Below are 21,271 nucleotides of genomic sequence, written 5' to 3' on the forward strand. Positions count from 1 at the left end.
AAGCATTTTCTTCCAGCTGATCAGAACCAGAGTCCTCTGCAGGTTTAGCCAGGGATGGTACTTAAAGCAACTTTGTGGGGTTGTGTCTGCACCTAACGCTGAAAAGGGACCGAAACTTCCGCGAATGAGCAGATCCGGAGTGGCGACCCTCCAGTGAACGCTTAGGTGATATTCCCAGGGGTGGCAAAGTCCAGAACAAACCGGAAGTACGTTGTGCGCCTGCGCTAAGGGGCGGTTTACGCCTGCGCGCTGGAAGTGGGTGGCGGGGCGGCACCGGCTTCGGTATGGCGGAGGTGGACCTAGAGTCAGATCAGATTCGACTGAAGTGTATCCGTAAGGAAGGTTTCTTCACTGTGCCTCCAGAACACAGGGTGCGACGGGGTGCCACGTGGGCGGCGCTGTGGCTGGGCCAGACGCAAGCGCTCTGGGGCTCTCATTGTCGCGTTAAAGTTTGAGGTTCGGGCATCAGAGGGATGTCAGTCCCAGAGTTTGCTGCGGCGTGTACAGAAATCCGCAGCCAAGCGGCTGTGGGCGCGGGGCACTCGGGGCACGCGGGTGGGATCCGACCGAGTGCGAACTCCGGTGAGGCGGCGGGGTGGGGCGTGGAGTTTTGGCGGGTGAGAAGAATGGGACGTTCCCGGTGGCACCCACAGCTGGAAGCTCTCACCTTGCTGGCCCATCTGCTTTACCCACATTCTTGTATTGTCCCTTTTGTGTGAACCTTAGGGGCGCTGATTTGTGCTCAGGTAGACAGTTGGTGGAAAGGGGGTTGCCGCAGCCCACATATGCTTATGTTATAAGCCACACTTCTTGTTTATGGTTTGCAAGGCCAAGGCACGTTAACCTCAGTTCACTAACGGGGAGCTTCAGAGCACTGCTGGAAGCTGAGGCTGCACAATCCGCTCTTAAAGGGGGAGCATGCACACAATAGTGTACAGTAGTTGGCTCCTCAAGACAAAATGTCAAGTGTGCGCGCTGGCCTGTAATTATAACCCCAGTATTCAGGAGGCTGAGGCAGGATGATCACCCCAAGTTGGAGGGCAGTCTGGGCTACAGAGTGAGACCTCAAAAACAAGCAAAGATAAAAAAAAATAATGGAGATTTTGGAGAAAAGAAGTATAGTCTGTAAGAGATATGTAGAAGAGTTGACATTTGTTTTGGACCAGGAAATGTAGCCAGGATTTGAACAGATCTGACAAGGAATGGCATGCCAAACTCAGGTGGCAGCACAGAGTCATGGTGAAGGGAAGTGCAGAGAAACAAGAAGTCTAAGGGGAGAGGAGTGGGAGAAGCTAGATTAAAGAGTGGATTGTGGAGAGATGGCTCAGAGGTTAAGAGCACTGGCTGTTCTTCCAGAGGTCCTGAGTTCAATTCCCAGCAATCACATGGTGGCTCACAACCATCTATAATTAAATCTGATTCCCTTTCCTGGTATGCAGGCATACACTGTATACATAAAGTATGTATACTGTATACATAGTAAATAAATAGATCTTTTGAAAAAGTGGATCATTAAAAGCATCAGGTATCAGAAATTAACAAAACCCAGGGAAGCCAGGCAGGGCGGTGGTGGCGCACGCCTTTAATTCCAGCAAGCAGATATCTGAGTTTGAGGCCAGCCTGGTCTACAGAGGGAGTTCCAGGACAGCCAGGACTACACACAGAAACCCTGCTCGGAAAAAAAAAACCGAGGGGGCGGGGAGACAGACAGACAAGCAAAGCCAGCTGGGAACTGGCATAATAGAATCCTAACATTGCTGAGGTCCCTCAGTATTCAAGAAGTGCTTATTTAATCCACCTACAAAGGCACTGCACTGAAGATGTATTAGGTTACAGAATCCCCAATAAGACCCCAGAATACTGTGGCTTAAGCAAGCTATTTCTCTAACCCCTAAAATTCTAGAGGCTACCAATTCTGTTCGGTTGCTCCACCTGACCTCATCTTCATCCCAGCCTGCAAAAGGAAGTGGACCCGCTAGCTTCCATTGATCTGGAAGTCCCTTCTCAGATCTCACAAATTATATCCCAGGATAGGTTTCCTCACAAGTAAGAAGTTGTGACTGCATGTTGGAGGCAGGATCCTTCTCCACAGAGGCCATTTGTTACTAGACAGCAGACATCTGGAACACCGAATTGGAGGGCGTAATTAGGTCTCTTTCAATACTTCAAAGTGGTTCCAGTGTCTTTCTTCCCCTCTGCTCATCAGGAAATTCCAAGTATGTGGTTGCTTTTCTGTTTGGTGAGCGAGATGTAAGCAAGTTTCTCAGTGCCAGATGTGGGTGAGATCCATCATCACTTGTGCTGTTAGCTTCCGTATCACCACACTGGCTACTCTTCTGTCTTTCAGCTTGGAAGATGCCGGAGCGTTAAGGAGTTTGAGAAGCTGAACCGAATTGGCGAGGGCACCTATGGCATCGTGTGTGAGTGGTCAGGGCAGGAGTCTTGTAGCTACAGCTGTGTAGGAATGGAAGGCTCATACTCTGTACTCCAAACCAGGCTTAAAGCTTGCTCCCAAACTTTAACTCCTGGTGTGACTTCCACAAAACTTACACCATGACTGGATAAAGCGTCAGGTTGCTGATGTCAGCAATCCAAATACGTAACTGTGGAGTGGAGATAACTGATCAATAAAATGTACCACTTCTAAAGGCCCCTTGCAGCTCCATGGGCGTTGTGAGTCATTTTGCCGAGTATTTGGAAGTTTCATAAGTAAACAAAATGTTTTGTAAGCCTTTATCCTATAAAATAAGTCGTCTCCTCCTCCCGCCCCCCCAGATAGAGTACTTTACTTGCTATTAGAGTGTAGCACAGGTGTAGCCAGCAGTGGGCGCGTGTGAAGAGAATGCTCAAGGAGAGCTCCTTACCACATGAGATGCTGCTGGCCAGGTTTCAGCTCAGCACAGAACTGGAAGCTCCCAGCCCAGCTCCAGTGAGGATCCCCAAGCTCAAATCTTGAAAATGAAGGAAGGACTGAGGGCTGCTGGGTATTAGGTTGTCAGAGAGGAAAAACCCAAGAAACTCATAAAAGAGGCTCTGTGTGGCAAGATGGGGCCGTGACAGTCTGAGGTGGACTCCGTTACATCTGTGCTTCTGTTTCAGATCGGGCCCGGGATACCCAGACAGATGAAATTGTTGCCCTGAAGAAGGTGCGGATGGACAAAGAAAAAGATGGTGAGCTGGAAATAGGGTGCAGGACCACCCTGCCTGGGGCATCAAAGCAGGAGGGCTAGAAAAGCACGCGTTACCTCAGTTTCTCAGGACTGCTCCTGAGGGGGGGTGTGGTGGTTAAGGGGCTGACCCAGCCTGTCACTGCAGCCAGAGCTTGAGCTCCCTGAGCCCTGCCAGACTTTCCCTACCTTGGCTAACTGTGAAACTGTACATTCTCTCCAAACCCTGTGGCCCCTGTCCTCTGGTGAGTTCATCGTCACTCTCCACACACACACCAGTGCCCCGCCCATTCGCCTGGCATCCCTAATGAGTGCTGAAGTAAGAGCGGCGTTGGTCTCACTAATTTCCCCGACGAGGGGACAGTGTTCATGGGGTCCCAGGTGTAGTGGAGTAGAGTTCATTGACCCCTTTGGTTACAGGCATTCCCATCAGCAGCCTGCGTGAGATCACATTGCTCTTGCGTCTCCGCCATCCAAACATTGTGGAGCTGAAGGAGGTGGTTGTGGGCAGCCACCTGGAGAGGTGTGTGGTTTCCTGAGGCTATCCTACTCAAAAGGGCCCCTCTCCCGGGGTTAACCTTTCTACAGCAAGCACAGACCTCTTTACCTACTAGGAAAAAAATAGAAGGTGGCCTGTGTTTTCTCTTTTTTCCTTCTAGCATCTTCCTGGTGATGGGTTACTGTGAACAAGATCTGGCCAGCCTATTGGAAAATATGCCAACACCCTTCTCTGAGGCCCAGGTGTGTCAGGGAGGTGCTTCACCTGGTTGGTGGGCAGCTGTATTGAACGTGATGGCTGGAAATGGATGGTGTTACCCACAGCCTTTTTCTAGGGCCTTAATGAGTTGAATTATTACCTGTGGAGTACTGTGGGAGCTTGGGGACCCTGACCTGGGAGTTGGCCCCAGGTCTTCTCAGTCCATGTATCAGGCCACTGGAAAAGAAAGGGGGACTGGAGACATGGCTCAGAGGGCAAAGTGCAGGTGTCCACACAAGTATCAAAGACTGTTGGGGTCAGCCCCTAATGGCCTTTCCCCAGGGTCCATGGAAGAATCTAACAAGCAGCTAAGGCATCTAAGCTTAAGGATATCAAATGAATCTACATACATGAAGCTCTTTAGTCCATTCACTGTATTCTTCACACAGCTTCTTTTCTGTTCTCACACTTAGCTCCTTCTTGCCTGATTCTCTCTACATTGTTCTGCTGTTTTCTCTCAGCTCTATCTTCCTTCTCTCATCTTAGTCCCCCCAGTCTCCGAGGTTTCCAGTTATAGACCCATATAGTCAGCAAGTCTCCGGCCAAAGCAAGGTCACAAAGCTAGAATTTTTTCAGGGTCATAAAGGCAGATAAGAGTTTTTCATCATGCAGTGACTGTCAGGGTTTCTGTTACAACCCAAAAGGGGAGTGATTGATGCAGGAGGGTTTAAGCTTAATTTGCACAAGAAACAAAGCTTTGTACTTAACACCCACCTGGCTTTGGTGGTTGTCTCAGTAAGATATTGACCTTATTTCATGAGACTAGCAGGTGGTCTGGATGCTTATCTACCTGCAGTCTGTCCTTGGATGTTTGAGAGTATCTCAGATAAAATCCTTTTGTCCAGAGATGACCCTGGCCAGATATTTGCTAATGGAGATAATTACAGAAAGGCACACAGTTGGAGGATGTTATCCAAATACCCCAAATACAGGGGAAGTTGTGCCCAATGAATGATCAACCACATTGTTAGAAGTTCTTAGAAAAGAATCAGATGGGAAAACTACAATAGCACACGAGAGATTCACTGCTGGAAACAGCCAATACATTCAAAAGCCAGTATCACCAATGCTCCTTGAGTTTTGGCTTTATCCTCTGGAAGAGCTCTTAACTCTACCAGGTAATAGCTTTTACCATTGCCAGCTGAATTCCTACTTCATATTTCTGTGGCCCACAGCACGTAAGGACTAGAGTTCGGCTCCCTAACACCCATATAAATGTTAGGTGAGTATGGTAGCTTGACTCTAAGTCCCTGTAGTAGAGACAGGATTTCTAGACAAGCTGGCTAGCTAGACCAGCTAAGTTTGGCCAGCCCTGGGTTCAAAAGAGAGATGCTGTCTCAATATATAAGGTAGAAAGCAATTGATGAAGACACTTGATATCAGCCTCTTCACACACATGCACACACACCCACACATATATTGTACACCCACATATATACAAAGATGTGTACCACATGTTCATAGATATACAATAAATAAATCAGTCCATTGCGGTACTGTCTTAGCTATGCAGGACATAGCAACAGCCATGCTCCTGCGGCTGCTGGTGACTGCCGGGCAGTGTGTCAAAGCTCTCCAGCCTGTGCTTCTGAACCTCCTCCTAGGTTAAATGCATCATGCTACAGGTGCTTCGTGGCCTTCAGTACCTGCACAGGAACTTCATCATCCACAGGTGGGCAGGGACAACCAGGAGGAAGATGTGTTGGGGGTGTCTGACGAGTGGGAGGGAGAAGGCCAGGAATAGTTTTGGCTTCCCACAGTGCCTCATTCTGAATATCTTCAGGAGAGGAGCAAACACCCAATAGAAATTCTCTTGACTGCTCCCAGGCAAGGATCTTGGATCAAACAAGCCCGAGCAGCCCTCATATTTCTGGGAAATAGAAGGTGGGTGGGTAGATGAGAGAACAGCAGCCAGAAGCCTTCAGTAGAGAGAGCGCGCGAGCGCCTACCTACAGTGAGTCTCAGCCAGGAGCTGGCTGCCAGTAGAGGACTGTGAGCCCATTTGTTTGGCCCTTGTGCTGGGGCTGCTGGAACAGCACGTGGACGAAGAAGCAGCAGCAGGGTTGGAGACATGGCCTCTACTTCTTGCTCAGTTACTGAGATTGCTGGCTTCCATACTACTCCCTGCCCTCTTGATTTTAGAAGACCTCAGTTACATGCCAGGAAAGTGTTGGGCTGTGGTGACAGCCTGATTGCCCTTTGGATCTCAGAAAACCAATGCTTTCTTTCTGACCCAGGGATCTGAAGGTGTCCAACTTGCTCATGACAGATAAGGGCTGTGTAAAGACAGGTGGGTGCTGGGTGCTGACCCACATATGTGGGGGTGGGTTGCTTTGAGCATGCCCTTAGGGGTAGGGGATGTCAGTGTAGCCTCGAAAGCCAGAGATGGCATGTCTGTCTTCCAGGCCCCAGGCCATATTAGTCCAGCTCTTTCCAGATAGCAGCCTGTCTGTTCTCATTGAGGATATTTTCTCTCCACTCTCTCCTTCTACAGCGGATTTTGGCCTGGCTCGGGCCTATGGTGTTCCAGTAAAGCCAATGACTCCCAAGGTTGTTACCCTCTGGTGAGTTCCTTAGAATTGTGGTGGCCCATGGGAATGGGTAGCCTTTCACAGGACCTTTGCATTTGAGACAGATGCTGCAAAAAGGCCTGACGCACCGTTAATCCCAGCACTGGGGAGGCAGAGGCAGGCAGGGCTCTGAGTTGAGGCCAACCTGGTCTACAAAGTGAGTTCCAGGACAGCCAGGGCTACACAGAGAAACCTTGTCTTCAAAAACAAAAACAACAAAGAACCCAAAGAAAGAAATGCTGTCCTGCACTGGAGTAGGTATGAACAGCCTTGCTGTCTCAGGAAGGGAAGGGTAGCTTTCTGTGTTGTTTTTAGGGCAGAATGAGGCTGTGGCAAAGGGCAGGACATTGATATCCCTCACATTCTCATCTAGATCCTTATATGGCCTTAGCTGCATGTCTTTTGTTTGTTTGTTTGTTTTTGTTTTTGTTTTCGAGACAGAGTTTCTCTGTGTGACAGTCTTGACTATCCCTTTGTAGACCAGAATGGCCTCGGGACTCATAGAGATCCACCTGCCTCTGCCTCCCAAGCACTGGGATTAAAGGCGTGCACCACTGCTGCTTGGCCAGCTGCATGTCTTTCAACCTCCACCTGAAAGCAAGCTAATGATTCCCTTGGTTCCTGTAATTTAGACATGCAGGCTCTCTCAGGCTTAGGGTAGAGAGTAACCCAGGCTATGAGTAGTGACCCTGTTGCTCAGGCCACTGGGGATCCTGAGGGAGCTCAGGCTGAAGAAGAGGAGCTGACCAGAGGTAAACTGGGGTCTTTGTCTACAGGTACCGAGCCCCAGAGCTGCTGCTTGGAACTACTACCCAGACTACCAGCATTGACATGTGGTAGGAGTGGTTTCTGCTCCTGGGGCCTCAAGTGACCTGGCCCTGGAGGTCAGCCCTGGGACAGGGGGAGCAGGATTGGTGCTGTGGTGGTGAGCCTACCTTGGAACCTAAGGGGAAGCATGAGAACATAGCTAGAATACTCACTGGCCTCTGGCACTGAGGTTCTCCCAAGGCAGCATTTGCAGACCTGGTGGGAGAGCCTCATGGCCACTTGCCTGCTTCTTCATGAGTACGTTGACCTGGGGGTAAGCAGAGACTGGCTGCTTCTGCAGGGCTGTTGGCTGCATCCTGGCAGAGCTGCTGGCCCATAAACCCCTTCTCCCTGGCACTTCCGAGATCCACCAGATCGACTTGATTGTGCAGCTGCTGGGGACACCGAGTGAGACTATCTGGCCGGTGGGTATTACGGACCACCCTCAATCCCCGTCTGTGCCTGGTGGCCCTGTAGCTCTAGCCCCTGTCTCCTGCAGGGTTTTTCCAAGCTGCCGCTGGCTGGCCAGTATAGCTTGAGGAAACAGCCCTACAACAATCTCAAGCACAAGTTCCCGTGGCTCTCAGAGGCCGGACTTCGTCTGCTCAATTTCCTCTTCATGTATGACCCTAAGAAAAGGTACAGACCCTTCCTATAGGCAGCTCCATGGGCCATTCCCCTCAGGAGGAGAGGGCCCTGACTTCAGGGTGGAAGGACAACCTTAAACCCAGATCCTTCATTTACTTTTTGTGGTGTGGAGTATGGGAAACTCTGGCCTTATACATGCTAGGCAATCACTCCAGCACGGAGCCATCTCAATTCAACAAACCTTTTTTTTTTTTTTTTTTTTTTTTTTTTTTTTTTTTTTTGGTTTTTTGAGACAGGTTTTCTCTGTGTAGCTTTGGAGCCTTTCCTGGAACTCACTCTGTAGCTCCGGCTGGCCTTGAACTCACAGAGATCCGCCTGCCTCTATTGGTGAAATTATTAAGGCCACTCCACGTAGTTAAAAGGATATTTATTTAAAAGTGTAACTCACAAATTAAGGGATAGGTAGGTCGCGGGGTCTGGGGAAGGTGTATCGCAGTCCAGCGGTGTTCTCTGGAGCTCTGCTCGGCCCACCACCATTCAGGGTCCCAGAACAGAGAGCGCTGGCCCATCCAGATCTCGGGTCTCCAGGTGCCTCCCCTGGCCCCGCCTCGTAGGCGTGACAGTTGCCAGAGTCTCAATGGGGGTTGGAACTTAAGATCCAAGCTGGAATGGCTACCCACTACATGCCTCTGCCTCCCAAATGCTGGGATTAAAGGTGTGCGCCACTGCCACCACCACCCGGCCAAACCTTTTATAGATGATTTCTCACAACATAGACAGCAGATGCCTTCCCATAAGTGCCATGTGTCCATTCTGAGCTGCCTGTCAGTTCCTGGGCCTCCAGCCTCCATTTGTTGGAGGTTGAATTGGGCTGTTGTGCCTGGCTGTGCTTTGAAATAGGCTTCTTTGAAGCCAAAGGTCACTGTCATTCTCTAGGGCAACTGCGGGGGACTGTCTGGAGAGCTCCTACTTCAAAGAGAAGCCCCTACGTGAGTTCTGCAGATCTCCTTGGGTTTTCCTCTTTGGGGGCTTGACAGGAAGCCCTGTTTGCCCATATCGGGTGGGTTCCCAGTGCAGGTTTGTGTGGGTGGAACGTGGGCAGACTCCACGGGGGAGAAGAAAGGGAGCAGATGAGGGTCAGGGCTAGCTGAAGTGAGGAGTCCCATCTAGACCTGGAGCATGCCCCACCAGGAACCCCTTCTCCAAGCCCGCACTGAAGCGCTCCTTCTCCTGCAGCCTGCGAACCGGAACTCATGCCCACCTTCCCCCACCACCGCAACAAGCGTGCCGCCCCAGCTGCCGCTGAGGGGCAGAGCAAACGATGCAAGCCCTGATGGTGGGTCCAGCCCATCCCTACACATCCTCATGGAGCAGTCGGCCGACTGGGAGGGCCCTCCAGGCCACGATGCCTTCGGCCCCTCCAGCCAACATCTTCAGATGACTCCTCCCTGCTACCCTCTGTGCCCAGACGCAAGTAGCTTGTGGCCAGGGGTGTGGGGACACACAGCTCAGACTGGACTGTTGTAGCGCCATCTGGTGGGCGGCTACTCGTGGCAGCCTTGTCTGTCAGTGAAGCTGTGCTTCTGGGGAGGCAGGGCTAGTGCTGGGGAGGCCTAAAGGTCCGCATCAGTGGAGTGCTGGAACTGGAGCTGGGCGTTAGCCTGGAGTGAGCAGGCCCAGGAGACCGTGCTGTTCCTGCTTGGTCACCAGGAGCTGCCCGGGACAGACAGGCTATCGTGACCCTGGGCAGGGATGGTGGGCTTCAGGTGGGAGGGAGGGAGGCCCCTTGGTTGGGGTCATGATAGGATGCTTTTAAGACTGTCAGAATGAGAGCCCTTGGTGGACGTGACTGGCACTGATACCCAGGAAAAGAATTGGTGGGCCCCTTTCCAGGGGTGGAGAGATAAAAAGCCTTTCCAATAGACAGTTTCACAATCCTTTAATGTTCTCTGGGGTTTTGATCCATGCAACATGGACAGTGTCTTTCGAGGGGCTGGGAGTGAGGATAGGAACAGGCATGGCCGAGGGGTGCCGGGAGAGGAGGTGTTGCAGGTCAGCAATCGCTGTACCTGGGCCTCCCTGTGGTTGATGAAAACCCAGGCCTTCGCTATCACTAGCCTGTGGATTACTGGTTTAGGGACCCCAGCGAGGAGCCCTGGGCTACCCCAAGGGAAAAGAGGGTGTAACTTGGATCTTCCTGGTTACCTGTGTGCCTTCAAGGAGTTGCATGGGGCAGTGAGCTGCTTTTTGGCAGTAGCCCAAGGGGTCGCCTGTAAATGCTCACCCCCTCTTTGGCTGGTAGGCAGCTGGTTGTTGAGAACCATTTCTTCTGGATTTGGGGGTGACAGCTCCTCTCACTGCCTGTTTTTGGCAGGGTTCCTCACTAACGGCAGGGGTTAGTGCTCCACAGTTGAGTGAGCTGGGCCCTGTCGGAGCCTCTCACATGGTCCCGATCTAACCCAGGTGTCGTCGGACCCTTGGGCAAGCCTCTGGGTGAAGATTTCTCAGCACACGGAGAGAGGGGCACATCCTGAACCATGGACTGCAGGGAGCGGGTAGGGAGGTCCCGACAGTTCAGAGTGGGGTCCTTCCTGGAGTGAGCTTGGGTACTGTAGCCTGGACAACCTGGGCTTCTTTACCCAACACATCCGGGCATAGAGATAGGGACATGAGGGAAGGATCTTGTTGATTCATCACAGGGCCTGCTCTAGACAGGACTGAGACATGGGCATGTCAGTGAGGAGGGCCGGAGGCCCCAGGCAAGAGCACTCCATGAAGGCTCTACCCTCTTCCAACTGTAGGTACTGGACTCCCCTGGGGAATAGGAGGGCCAGAGTAGCCAGTGGCCTAGGCCCTTTCCCAAAAGAAGCACCATGGAAACTATCTCCCCAGACTCTTGTCTTGGGGGTCCATCCGGGCCTAGGGATGGGCTCCAGGACTGTCATACATCAGGGTATCCACCTGTGATCGTTGCAGCCACAGGCGTCTCTGGTTGTCACCAAGAAGTATGCGCAATGAATGACTTGGGCGGCAGGCTGATAGGGCAGTGCAGTGGGTAGCGTGTAACTGGTGGCAGGTGTCACAGCAGAGGGTGGGCAGGTTCCCAGGGCTCAAGCAGCTGTGTGCCTGGTAGCCCAGAGGCTCAACAACAGGCCCATAGCCTGAGGCTGGTGTTCCTTCTGCCTGCCTGTGACGGGGGCTGGCCTGCCCAGAGCTGCCAGGGGCTTCAGGGGTAGCTAAGTCCCCTGACCGACTCAGCTCATGGCGCAGAGAGAGGAAGGAGAACGCAGAGGGTTCTGGCTCCAGCTCCTCTTCCAGAGCCCCATATGGTGGGCTGCTGGCCCGATGTAGATCATCAGCGGGGGGTTCCCAGGGCTGGCCCCCAGGACCCCAGAGCTTGGCACTCTGCTCCCAGAGTGGTGGCCTGTACGCCAGTTCCACGGGGGGTGAGTCCAGCCCTGGAGAGGGCTCACCATACAGACTGGCCTCTGAGCTCTCATCCTCCTGCCGGTCCTGGTACAGGTCCACGGGGGCCCCATAAGCAGCAGGTGTGCCCCGGGGGGGCAGGGGTGGTGGCTCCTCATCCTGGGCCAGTCTCTGCTGCAGCCAGGCCACACAGGAGGCAACATCCCCACTAGCCCGACGCGCTCGGAGCAGCTCCTCAGCTGGCAGCACACTCGTGCCCAGCTGGGTCAGCACCTCGCTTAGGATCTCACACTCCAGCCGAAGAGCAAAGCAGCCTAGGGCTACCTGAACCAGCTGGCAGGCAGGGGGTGGGGTGGTCACCATTAGGCGGTGGTTGTCCCTGCGCACGTAGCCCATCTTCTGGAAGCTTCGAGTCAGGAGCTCCTCAGAGAGCACACCCTTCAGCACATGCACATAGCCCCCTGAGAAGGTCTGCAAGGAAGGGTCCTGGTCAGGAATGCTCTTCCGTGGAGGTTCCCGGGTGCAGCCTATGTGGACTCAGTACTGCCATGACCTTGGTCCACTTCTGAAGTTTGTGTTCACCCCAGAGATTGTTTTCATCTGTCTGGAGTGAGCCTGGATCTTTTTCCCCCTAGGGGAGAACCTAAAGCCTTGTCTGTGGTAAGCAAGCATTGTACCACTGAGCCATATCCCCTATCCCTTTAAGCCCCCACCCCCACCCCAAGATGGGGTTTCTGTGTGTAGCCCTGACTGTCCTGGAACTTGTTCCGTAGACCAGGCTGGGCTGGAACTCGGAGATCCACCAGCCTCTGCCTCCCAGGTGCTAGGATTAACGGCCTGTGCCATCACTGCCAGGCTCTTTAGGTCTTTGATTTTGAAACAGCTTGACCCTAAACTCACTCTTCTGCCTCAGCCTACAGGAATATTCCACTGCACCCGGTGAATCCTGGAGATCTATAACTATCAGACCAGGCATTTTGGCTTCACTGCCCCTTGCTGTGGAGTATTCCAGAGTCTAATTATGCAGCTGCGTGAGAGGACCACACTTAACAGATGGGAATGTGCTTTCTAGGTCAAAGCTACATGCGGAGTCAAAGCATCGGGGTAATTTTGAGTCTTTACCAAATGGGAAAGAAAGTCTACAGCTCTAGGCTTCCTCGGGGCGCTTCCCCCGCATAGAACCTTTAGGAAGAGGTCATGGACAATAGACACTGGCCACAGCACCCTTCCTAGGGCTTTGTACCTTGACTGATCTCATGGCCTCTTAGGAGGAAAGGGCGTAAAGGGCGTAGGTAACTTATCTAAAACCCACAACTAGGAGACTGCCCGCACAAGCTCCATCCCAGCACTATCCCAGAACTAGCCTATTTCAAGACCAAGCTTGTGTGCCTTTGTCCTCTGGGGCTGGTGGGCGGGCCTCTAGCCTGAAAGGATGAATGAAAGTTCCAGGATCTCAGGTGTCCCCATGGAGCAGCCGGCTAGTGGGTTGGGGAGAGAAAGGGGTGTGGAGGGGGAGACGCTGCCATGACAACCAGTGGAGGTTTACCTCGCCCACGTGCACACTGACGTCATTGCCTTCCCACTCAGAATTAGCTCAGAGCGGCCCTGCCCCCTCTTGGTGGTCCGTCAGCTGACCGAAGGACCAGGCCAGCCCTGGACCTAGCCGCTCAACCTAGACCCAGGCAGGAACAAGGTCTGTGCTCCAGTCCCCGGCCTGCTGTTTTCTTCCTAGTCTTAGTGGCCTCCTTTTACAGATGGGATCAGTCCACATCCTGGGGGAGTTAGGATGACCATAGGACATCAAGTACCTCCCTCACCCTCCCACGTCTATCCTAGGATTCCCATAGCAACTAGGGCAGTGAGACTACTTTGAGGACAGCAATGTAAGTTTTAGGTGAATGACTCCCTGGTAGGCATGCAGCCCAACACGCCCACGACCCTTAAAACACGGAACTCTTCCCCACAAGAGGCCTGGCAGCCCCCAACAGCCTGGACAAGGAAGGGAGTGGAGGAACGTCACCAAACCATACCTTGATGGTGGTGAACTCCTTTCTCCAGGGCAGCAGGTACAGGTGCACAGCGGCCAGCTCCAGGAGTTCGAAGGCGCGGGCTAGATCGTGCAGGGCAGGCGCCAGGTCAGCACGGCCCCACAGGCCGTCAGTGAAGAGCGCCAGCGCGTCGTCCTGGAGCGCCCCGTGCAGGTCAAAGTCCTCCACCAGAATCTGCCAGAGCACCGCGCGCAGCGAGGGGTCGCCGCAGACGCCCGCGCGGCCCCGCCGCAGCTCGCGCTCCAGGCACAGGCGATAGTCCTCTGACAGCGAGCTGCTGCCCATCCTGACCGAGCGCGGGACGAGGTGTCAAACTAGAGACCATGTCGCCTCAGCTGTGCAACTCCCGAGCCCGCACCCAGCAACCCAGGGCCCCCTCCAACCTGGAGACAGAGACCTTGCCAGCTTAGCGAGTCTGGGGATCTAAGGTCCCCTTCAGCCAGGAGATGTGGACGCAGACAGCTGGGGAACCAGGGTATCTATAGCTTCCCCTCCCCAGGAGACCTCCAGCCCCGCTCGCTGAGCGCCCTCGTATCAACAGCACCCTCCTCCAGCGGATACCCGCTCCCGCCAGCTGAGCCTCCGGCAACCAGCGCCCCTTTCCCACTGACCGACCGTACTGTAGACCCCGCGGGCGGCGGTGCTACCTGCTAGTCCCCAGCGGTCCCAGAGAGCTCCGCTTGGGCCTGGGTCTAGCCTCTCGCTTCCGCAGAGAGTCAAGCCCGCCCCTTGGCCTTGGACGTGACGTCGGGGGGCGAGGCTGGAATCGGGTGCCACCCTTTCGGCTAAGTGGCGGTGTGGGCGTGGCCTGGCCGAGGCAGAGGGTGGCCCGCCTTGAGGTCCTCTGAAATTCAGTAGTCAAGTCCCCAGTCTTTCAACTAGTCTAAGGTCGTTAACCATCTAGTTCGGGGCCAGAGAGTGGGAGTGCACAGCGGGTGTGTAATACAGGCCACTGAGACATAACTAGTGGAACTAGTGGAACCTCACCGGGTTGAGGAGCAGGCTGTTCTCCTCCAGCCAACGCGCAGAATAACCAAATACCTGCAAGGCGGGGCCCGACTTGGCTGGGGGATCGTGGACCAAAGGAGTTCAAATATATGTATTTAAATGCAATTTAGAACGGGTGGGGGTGGAGGATTACTCAGTGGGTAAGAGCAACTTACATGGCAGCTCACAACCGTCTGTCACTCCCAACACCCACTTCTGGCCTGTGCACCTGGCACACATTTGATGCACACATACAAACAGGCAAACCGTTCCTAAACATAAACAGCAAAACAACAGAACAGGGCTGGCCTCGGAGTCTGCCACTGCGGACTTCCTTTCCCAGTCCCCGAGAAAGTCGGTTGGGGGGTATTTGAAGTAGGGTGAAGGTGTTCACCCGCTAGGACAAGGTGCTTCCTTAAGTGTGTGACCTCCAGGCCTTCCAAACTACCCTGGATTGTGAATTCACCCAGACTTACAGTCTGGGTGACTTCAGGGGAACTGTCCCCTGGCTTGCTGTGGTTTCATGTGCTTCAGGACCTGAGGCACCTTCTCCCTAATCCTAAGACCTAAGCTTCATGCAAGCAATATATTTTGTTAGATCCCTTCCTGGGCAGGCTGTACCCCTCGTCTCTCCAGGTCACCAGACCTAGGCCAAGTTTGATGAAATAGAACCCAGCCTAGGGAAGGTGTCTGCTTTCTTGTAGAAGTCCTCAGATTCGAAGGACTTAAAATAGGGAAACTAAGTAGGCAGTTCTCTTGAGGCATCCTGCTGGCTATCACTGGGCTTTTTGCTGTGGCCCACACCAGTCCAAAGGGGACATTGGTTGGCTTTTGAGGTTGCTTCAACTCATCGTAACACTGTTTAAAACTTCTTGGCCAAAGCATAAAGTTTCCATGCCTGTCTTGTCTCAAGACACTCCTGGATCCCAGTGCTGTATACTGAGGGAGCTAACATCAAAATGAAGAGGCTTGGGACCTTGGGCTGGGTTCAGAGGTAGAGCAATTGCCCAGTATGTGCAAGGTCCTGTGTTCAACCTCTAACATTGAAAAACAAACAACAAACAGAAACTCTGTTAAACTAATGGTGAGGCCTTGTAGTGGGCTAATTTTTTTTTTTAACCATTTGTAACTAATAGGTTAGTCTGGATTAGAATGATTAGTCTGGATGAGCCTTAAACTAATAATATTGATGTTCTTATAAGAAGAGTATTATATATAGAAAGCTCTATGAAGATGGAGCCAAAGATGGCATATAGCTCCAAGCCGAGGAGTTCTGAAAGCCTCTAGGAGCTGGCAGAGGCAGGAAGGGGCCTCCACTAGTGTGTTTATGGGAAGTGCAGCCCTGATGATGCTGATCTTAGATTTGTGGCCTTCAGAGTTGTAAAGGTCCATTTCTTTTGTTTTTGTGTGGTTTGTTAGAGCAGTTATAGAATACTCATACAAGTCTTATGTAGTTCTGACAGCTTTAGCTGAGGTCCCTGGTAACCATCAGCACTGATTTAAGACAGATCTTCCAACAGACTCAGCCTCTTATCATCAATTCCAACCTGGAAATAGCCATAGCTGATGATAGGAGGTGGGTAGAGACAAGCTCTCCTCATGGACCTGATCTAAATTGGAAGGTGCCGTGAACAATATAAACGGCCTGTGCATTTGAGCCAGTAAGTTAGGGTAATTTGTTCTGCACCTGTTACTACTTACCGTTCTTGCTCTCCCAGGGCGGGTAATATGCCATTGCATGTCCTTGGTGCTCTGCACATCCTCTGTGGACCTTGGTTTTACCGAGGCAGATTTGCAAGATCAAGGCCATTCATACTTATCCTGCCTAGGCCTATAAACTGGCTTCCACTCGGTTCATCCACAGCTGTGTCCTCCTTGAGCCATCACGTGCAGCACTGGCTGGTCTCCTGAGGTTTTCCTCAATCCAATGCATGGAGCTGTTACTGCTTTGACTTTCATCTCTTGATTGTGGCTGTGATTTTTAACTTCTTTTATACTCATTAGTATTTTTTCCCTCTTTAAAGAGTTTCACTGTGTAGCTCAGATGGCCTAGAGCTCGAGAGCCTTTGTTTGGAGTTAGAGGTATGAGCCACCTACTAGGTCTGGTTATTGGTAAGTGCCTGAGCTTACTTACTGGGCCAAGGTCACCTGATGTGGCCACAAGGAACTAAATCTGGCTGGTTGGGAGGGCCATAGCAAGACTGAGACTGTGAAAATTTTAGTTTAGTTTAGTTAGAGCAATCAGACCTTTTATACCTTTATCAGAGACAGAATATAATGGCAATTGCCAGGATCAATGCAGTTGTAGTTGCCAGGATACAATGAATATGTTTGCAAGCTATACAGGGTGCACAAGATTAATGTCTAAGACCAATTGTTCTGCCAAGCTTCCATCCTTCCTTGACTACTAAGGGAACATACAGCGAAACAAACACACAACGACCTGAACACTTCACTGCCTGGGTGGGTGCTTCAGTCTCTCAGGAACTGGAAGGCACATTGTGTCCCAGGAGCCATGGACTCTCACCTGAAAAACCTATGACAAATGCCTCTCAGGGTAGCTAGGCTAAGCCAGCTCCATGGTTCCCTGCAATTCCTGCTTTTTTATTTAATTTTAGGTATGCAAGTCAATTTTTAAAGCAGACATGGAGTAGCAAATAAATTTTAAGGCAGTATAACTAACAAAACTTCCCAGCAACATTCCTATGGACCACAGTTTGGAAGTTCAATTAGAGACAGAAAAATAATGACCAAAAATCTTTTCCAGGTTTTGTGCAGCAATGGAAGAGGGTAATTTATCTAAGTTTGGATGTTGAATGGTTAATAATTCGTCATACAAGGTGTGAACATCACTACTTAAATTATCATATAACTGTCTCTGCTTGGGGAACAACATGATTAGCCATGGGGGTGGGGCGCCCAAGATCTCAGAGTCATTGACATAAACAGGCATGTTATTCTCTTCCCAGTTAACAAAGTGAAGCACAGGAGGATCCGGTAGGTACATACACCCAATATGTCTCAGCAGGAACAGATGTAGTCAACAGAGAGGGGCAGCATAGTAAGGAACAGCAGTTCTGCAGTCACACCCTTCCCCTAAGATGTCACCAAGTCTCTTCCCTCAGTCACTGATCTCTTCATCTGAGTCACTGTTGGTAGGCAGCCTCTGTTCTTCACTGCTTGACAATTCTGTCTCCCTGTTCTTTTCTTCAGGTGTAGCCTCTGCAGATGCTTTGGAATCTCTTTGTCCATCTTCCACGGGTTGAGTCTTTCAGGTATCCACAGTAGGCATCTCTCTCTGTGTCAACCATCAGGTGACTGGCTGCCTGCAAAAAACAAAAAACAAAATCTGTGTAGCCCTGGCTGTCCTGGAACTCACTCTGTAGCCCAGGCTGGCCTTAAATTCACAGAGGTCTACCTGTCTCTGTCTCCTGAGTGCTGGGGTCAAAGGTGTGCACCACCACACCATGAGAAACAAAATCTTGATATGGCTTTTCAGGCCCCTGTCCAATTTTAGAAAGTCCCTCTGTCTTTTTTTTCCCCCAGAATCTGGTAACTTATGCATCGATTTGTCAATAAGCCTCAAGGGGATATGTGATCTGTTATTGAGCATCACTATACATGCCTTCTCCTGTTAACATTTAAAACGTTATGAGCACATTATTTTGTTGATTTCTAATAGTTTGGTCCTGACATCTTTCTGAATAATCAGTCTTCCACTGTAAATATTCACTCCCAGTAAGACAAGCCTTTGCTAAGATCCTCCAGTCAGAGGGAAGAAAAGCTTCCCCAGAAATAGAATCAAGGAGAGACGATGGGGAAGGAGCAGTTGGTCCATACTGAGCACAAGCCTGCTCAAGATCTTAAGAGTCTTAAATGAAATGGGCATATCATTTCTATATTAGGTTATTAGGATTGAGCGTTTCACTCACCTGTGAAAGAGAAAATCCTCCCATGTCTTTCCCCATCTCTTTGGCTAATGCAAAGTCTCTTGGCTGGGAGACCTTGACTCAAAAGGAGTTAATTCCCTTATGGAGGGTAAGAAGCCTTCCCAACAACCTGAGAAGGAAACGAGGCAAAGCAGCGGGGAAAGGTTCCATGCTATCAGAAGTGTACTTGATGGGCAGGTTTCAGGAGCAGAGGAAACCGGAGCTGTAGGTGGGGAGCAAAATCAGCACAACGGGAGGAAACCCTCAACCTCTTTGCAGAGAGAGACATTAGATAATCATCTTTTTGTTTGTTTTCTCTGTAGACCAGGCTGGGATTAAAGGCATGCATGCGTCGTTGTCGTCGTCGTCGTCGTCGTCGTCACCACCACCACCCAGCTAGATAATATATCTTTAGGTTCTAATTTTCCTTCTATTACCATGTTCTGTTTTTTTCTGATCACTTTCATTTTATATTTTAACTATTAGGTTTATCTATTACTGATTTTATTTCTTTCCAAAGCTGAAAAGCATTACTAGGAATTTTTTTTCTGGTCTTCTTGCATCTAATCCTCCCTGAATTGCTCTTCCTAATGGGGACCAAGTTCTGAGATCCAGAGTTTCCTCTTCAGGGAAAGAAGCTGAAGTTACTAATGAACTCCTGGAATTTCATCAACTGATCGTGGCCCACTTTTACTCTTTCCACCATCAACCAAGTGTGCAGAACTTCTGCAAACCAAGCTCCTCCGTGGACCCTTCCTGTCCATCTTCTTACCTCCAATGCATGCTTCTGCCCTTTTATACCTCTGTGCACACTATTCCCACGAGTCCCTCACCTTTAACTTTTTTCCTTTTTTTTTTTAAACTTTTTAAATTTTTCTGAAACTCCCATATTTCAGGTCCCTGTTCCTGGTGCCACGTGGAGGCACCTGCACTTACAGGTATTATTATTTTTTTCCTTTATATATAGACCAATAGTAGTTGTTACTGTTTTTGTAATTAGTTGGGGCTATTTCCTGTTATAATTTTCAGGAGCAGAATTGCCATTCACCCCTGTTCTATGGAGGAACAATGGCTTAGAAATGCTGAAGGACTAACCCAAAGATACACCTTCCTTTTTCCTTCAGTCAACACAAGCTCTGTCGAGAGCTGGGCCTCTTTCTAAGCTGGTACTCTACAAGGACAAATCCACGTTTAGTCAAATAATGAAGCCCAATGGTAGGAAGTGTGAGGAATTCAAGGCGTTCCAGTCAGACACCTCCCACGCACTGCTGAGCAAGAAAAGAAGTTGGACTTCAAGGTCCAGCTATGGAGCCCAACACCATGGCAAGGAAATCAAATGGTGGGAAATGTATGACAATTTTTGTTCCAGTTCAACTGGAATCTTTCCAGAAAATCCAGGCCAGCTGGTGTGTGAGCTAGAGAGAAAACTCAGTGGGAAGCTTCATTGCTGAGAGAACTCAGCCTAAACCAACCTGAGAGAGCTGTGCCTAGAATAAGCAAATGCCTCCGAAGGCACAAGGTGATCCTTGAAGACTTGTCTTCCCAGTGACATTGTGGGCAGCAGAAACTGGATGACAACTAGCTCATGAAGGTCATGTGGGAGGCTGGGGCTGTGGATTAGTTGTGAGCAGGCTTGCCTAGCATGTACAAAGCCCTGGCTTCGCTTATATTACATAAAACCCACATGGTAGCAAAGCCCTGAAGTCTCATCAATTGGGAAGCAGAGGCAGGAGAATGAGAAATTTAAGGTTGTCCATGCTATAAAGCAAGCTAGAGGCTATCCTAGGATACATGAGACTCTGTCTTAAAAAAAAAAAAAAAGGTTTATTTGTACAAAGACTATCAGAACAATAGAACATTGACTGAAATGTTTTCTGATTTGTCTATAAGAAATTTAAGGGCAGCCGGGCAGTGGTGGCACACACCTTTAATCCCAGTGCTCAGGAGGCAGAGGCAGGTGGATCTCTGTGAGTTCCAGGCCAGCCTGGTCTAAAGAATGAGTTCCAGGACAGGCTACACAGAGAAATCCTGTCTCAAGAAAAGGAAAAAAAGAAAGAAAGAAAGAAATTTAAGAGCAAAATGAATTTTGAATTCTGAGTTTCGGTTGTAAACAAAAATGACTCATAATACACACACACACACACACACACACACACACACACACACACATACACACAACTGTCATCTGAACACAAATTTGCCTCCCCTTAGTGCCATGGTAGGCTGAACAGCACTGTCTAGTTCTCCCAGGGTTGTGCTGTGATACAGTCTGATGTGATCCCAGCCCAACAAGTACTCTCAGCACCAGGATGTACCTAACACAACCCATTGTCCAGACTGGTCCCTGTTAAAGCCAAGGCCCATGGCAGGTACATTAACATATCATAAGGCTCCATAGTTACCTGGCATTCATGTCCAAGGTCTATATACTTCACAGGAGCATGGGCCTCTAGGAGATTACAGTGCCAAGAACCCAAGTCAGCCACGACACAAGTTTTTGTTTGAACCTTTATTTTTATGTGTATGGGTGTTCTGTCTGCATGTAGGAAGTGCTGATGGGGGCCAAAGGCGGGCATCGGATCCCCTAAAAACTGGAGTTACAGATGGTTGTGAACTGCTATGTGGGTGCTGGAAATTGAAACCTGGTCCTTTGCAAGAGCAAGTACTCTTAACTGCTGAGTATCTCCCCAGCCTAGCTGAGACAAGTTTGTGGCTCGCCAGCAGCTGGACATGGGGTTGAAATCTCCAGTGTGAGACAGTGAAAGCTAGCACCAGCCTGTCCATTCCTGATGCTGGTGGGAAGAAACTGCTAGGGCCTTCTGGCCCGTTCCTACTCCAGAGGTTTCTTTCATGGGTCAAGTGCCCAGGAACTGGGTTGCCCTGCCCAGGCCAACCATCTGCTTCTGGTGTCATGGTCCCAGGTTTCTATTCACCATTTGCAGATTAGACTCTGGAATCAGCCCACCAGGCTCAAAGAGGCATGTTATCTATT

At 50.6% G+C, this 21,271-nt stretch overlaps 2 protein-coding genes across 5 annotated transcripts; one reads left to right on the forward strand and one right to left on the reverse strand.

The window, feature by feature from the left end:
• The first annotated feature begins 230 nt into the window (after positions 1-230).
• Cdk10 (cyclin dependent kinase 10) lies at positions 231-9,811 on the forward strand. Of its 4 annotated transcripts, none has more exons than XM_028880888.2 (14): positions 300-371; positions 2,035-2,216; positions 2,348-2,420; positions 3,100-3,171; positions 3,588-3,690; positions 3,827-3,908; positions 5,529-5,596; positions 6,162-6,214; positions 6,419-6,488; positions 7,271-7,330; positions 7,603-7,726; positions 7,801-7,940; positions 8,826-8,878; positions 9,126-9,811. In XM_028880888.2, exons 4-14 carry the CDS (start codon positions 3,153-3,155, stop codon positions 9,221-9,223), a joined length of 870 nt encoding a protein of 289 aa, XP_028736721.1. In that variant the 5' UTR covers positions 300-371; positions 2,035-2,216; positions 2,348-2,420; positions 3,100-3,152; the 3' UTR covers positions 9,224-9,811. The 4 variants fall into 4 exon arrangements, with proteins under 4 accessions (XP_028736720.1, XP_028736718.1, XP_028736721.1 ...); XM_037206345.1 differs by having other exon boundaries at positions 310-371; positions 2,030-2,216; XM_028880887.2 differs by lacking the exon at positions 2,035-2,216 and having other exon boundaries at positions 231-333.
• Positions 9,812-14,120, reverse strand: Spata2l (spermatogenesis associated 2 like). The gene is made up of 3 exons (XM_028880884.1): positions 14,011-14,120; positions 13,346-13,649; positions 9,812-11,786 (listed from the first exon to the last, which is right to left on the reverse strand). The coding sequence occupies exons 2-3, from the start codon at positions 13,646-13,648 to the stop codon at positions 10,809-10,811; spliced, it is 1,281 nt and encodes a 426-aa protein (XP_028736717.1). The 5' UTR covers position 13,649; positions 14,011-14,120; the 3' UTR covers positions 9,812-10,808.
• Positions 14,121-21,271: the final 7,151 nt, after the last annotated feature.

Source organism: Peromyscus leucopus, chromosome 5, assembly GCF_004664715.2.
Source record: "Peromyscus leucopus breed LL Stock chromosome 5, UCI_PerLeu_2.1, whole genome shotgun sequence".
NCBI classification, from domain to species: Eukaryota; Metazoa; Chordata; class Mammalia; order Rodentia; family Cricetidae; genus Peromyscus; species Peromyscus leucopus.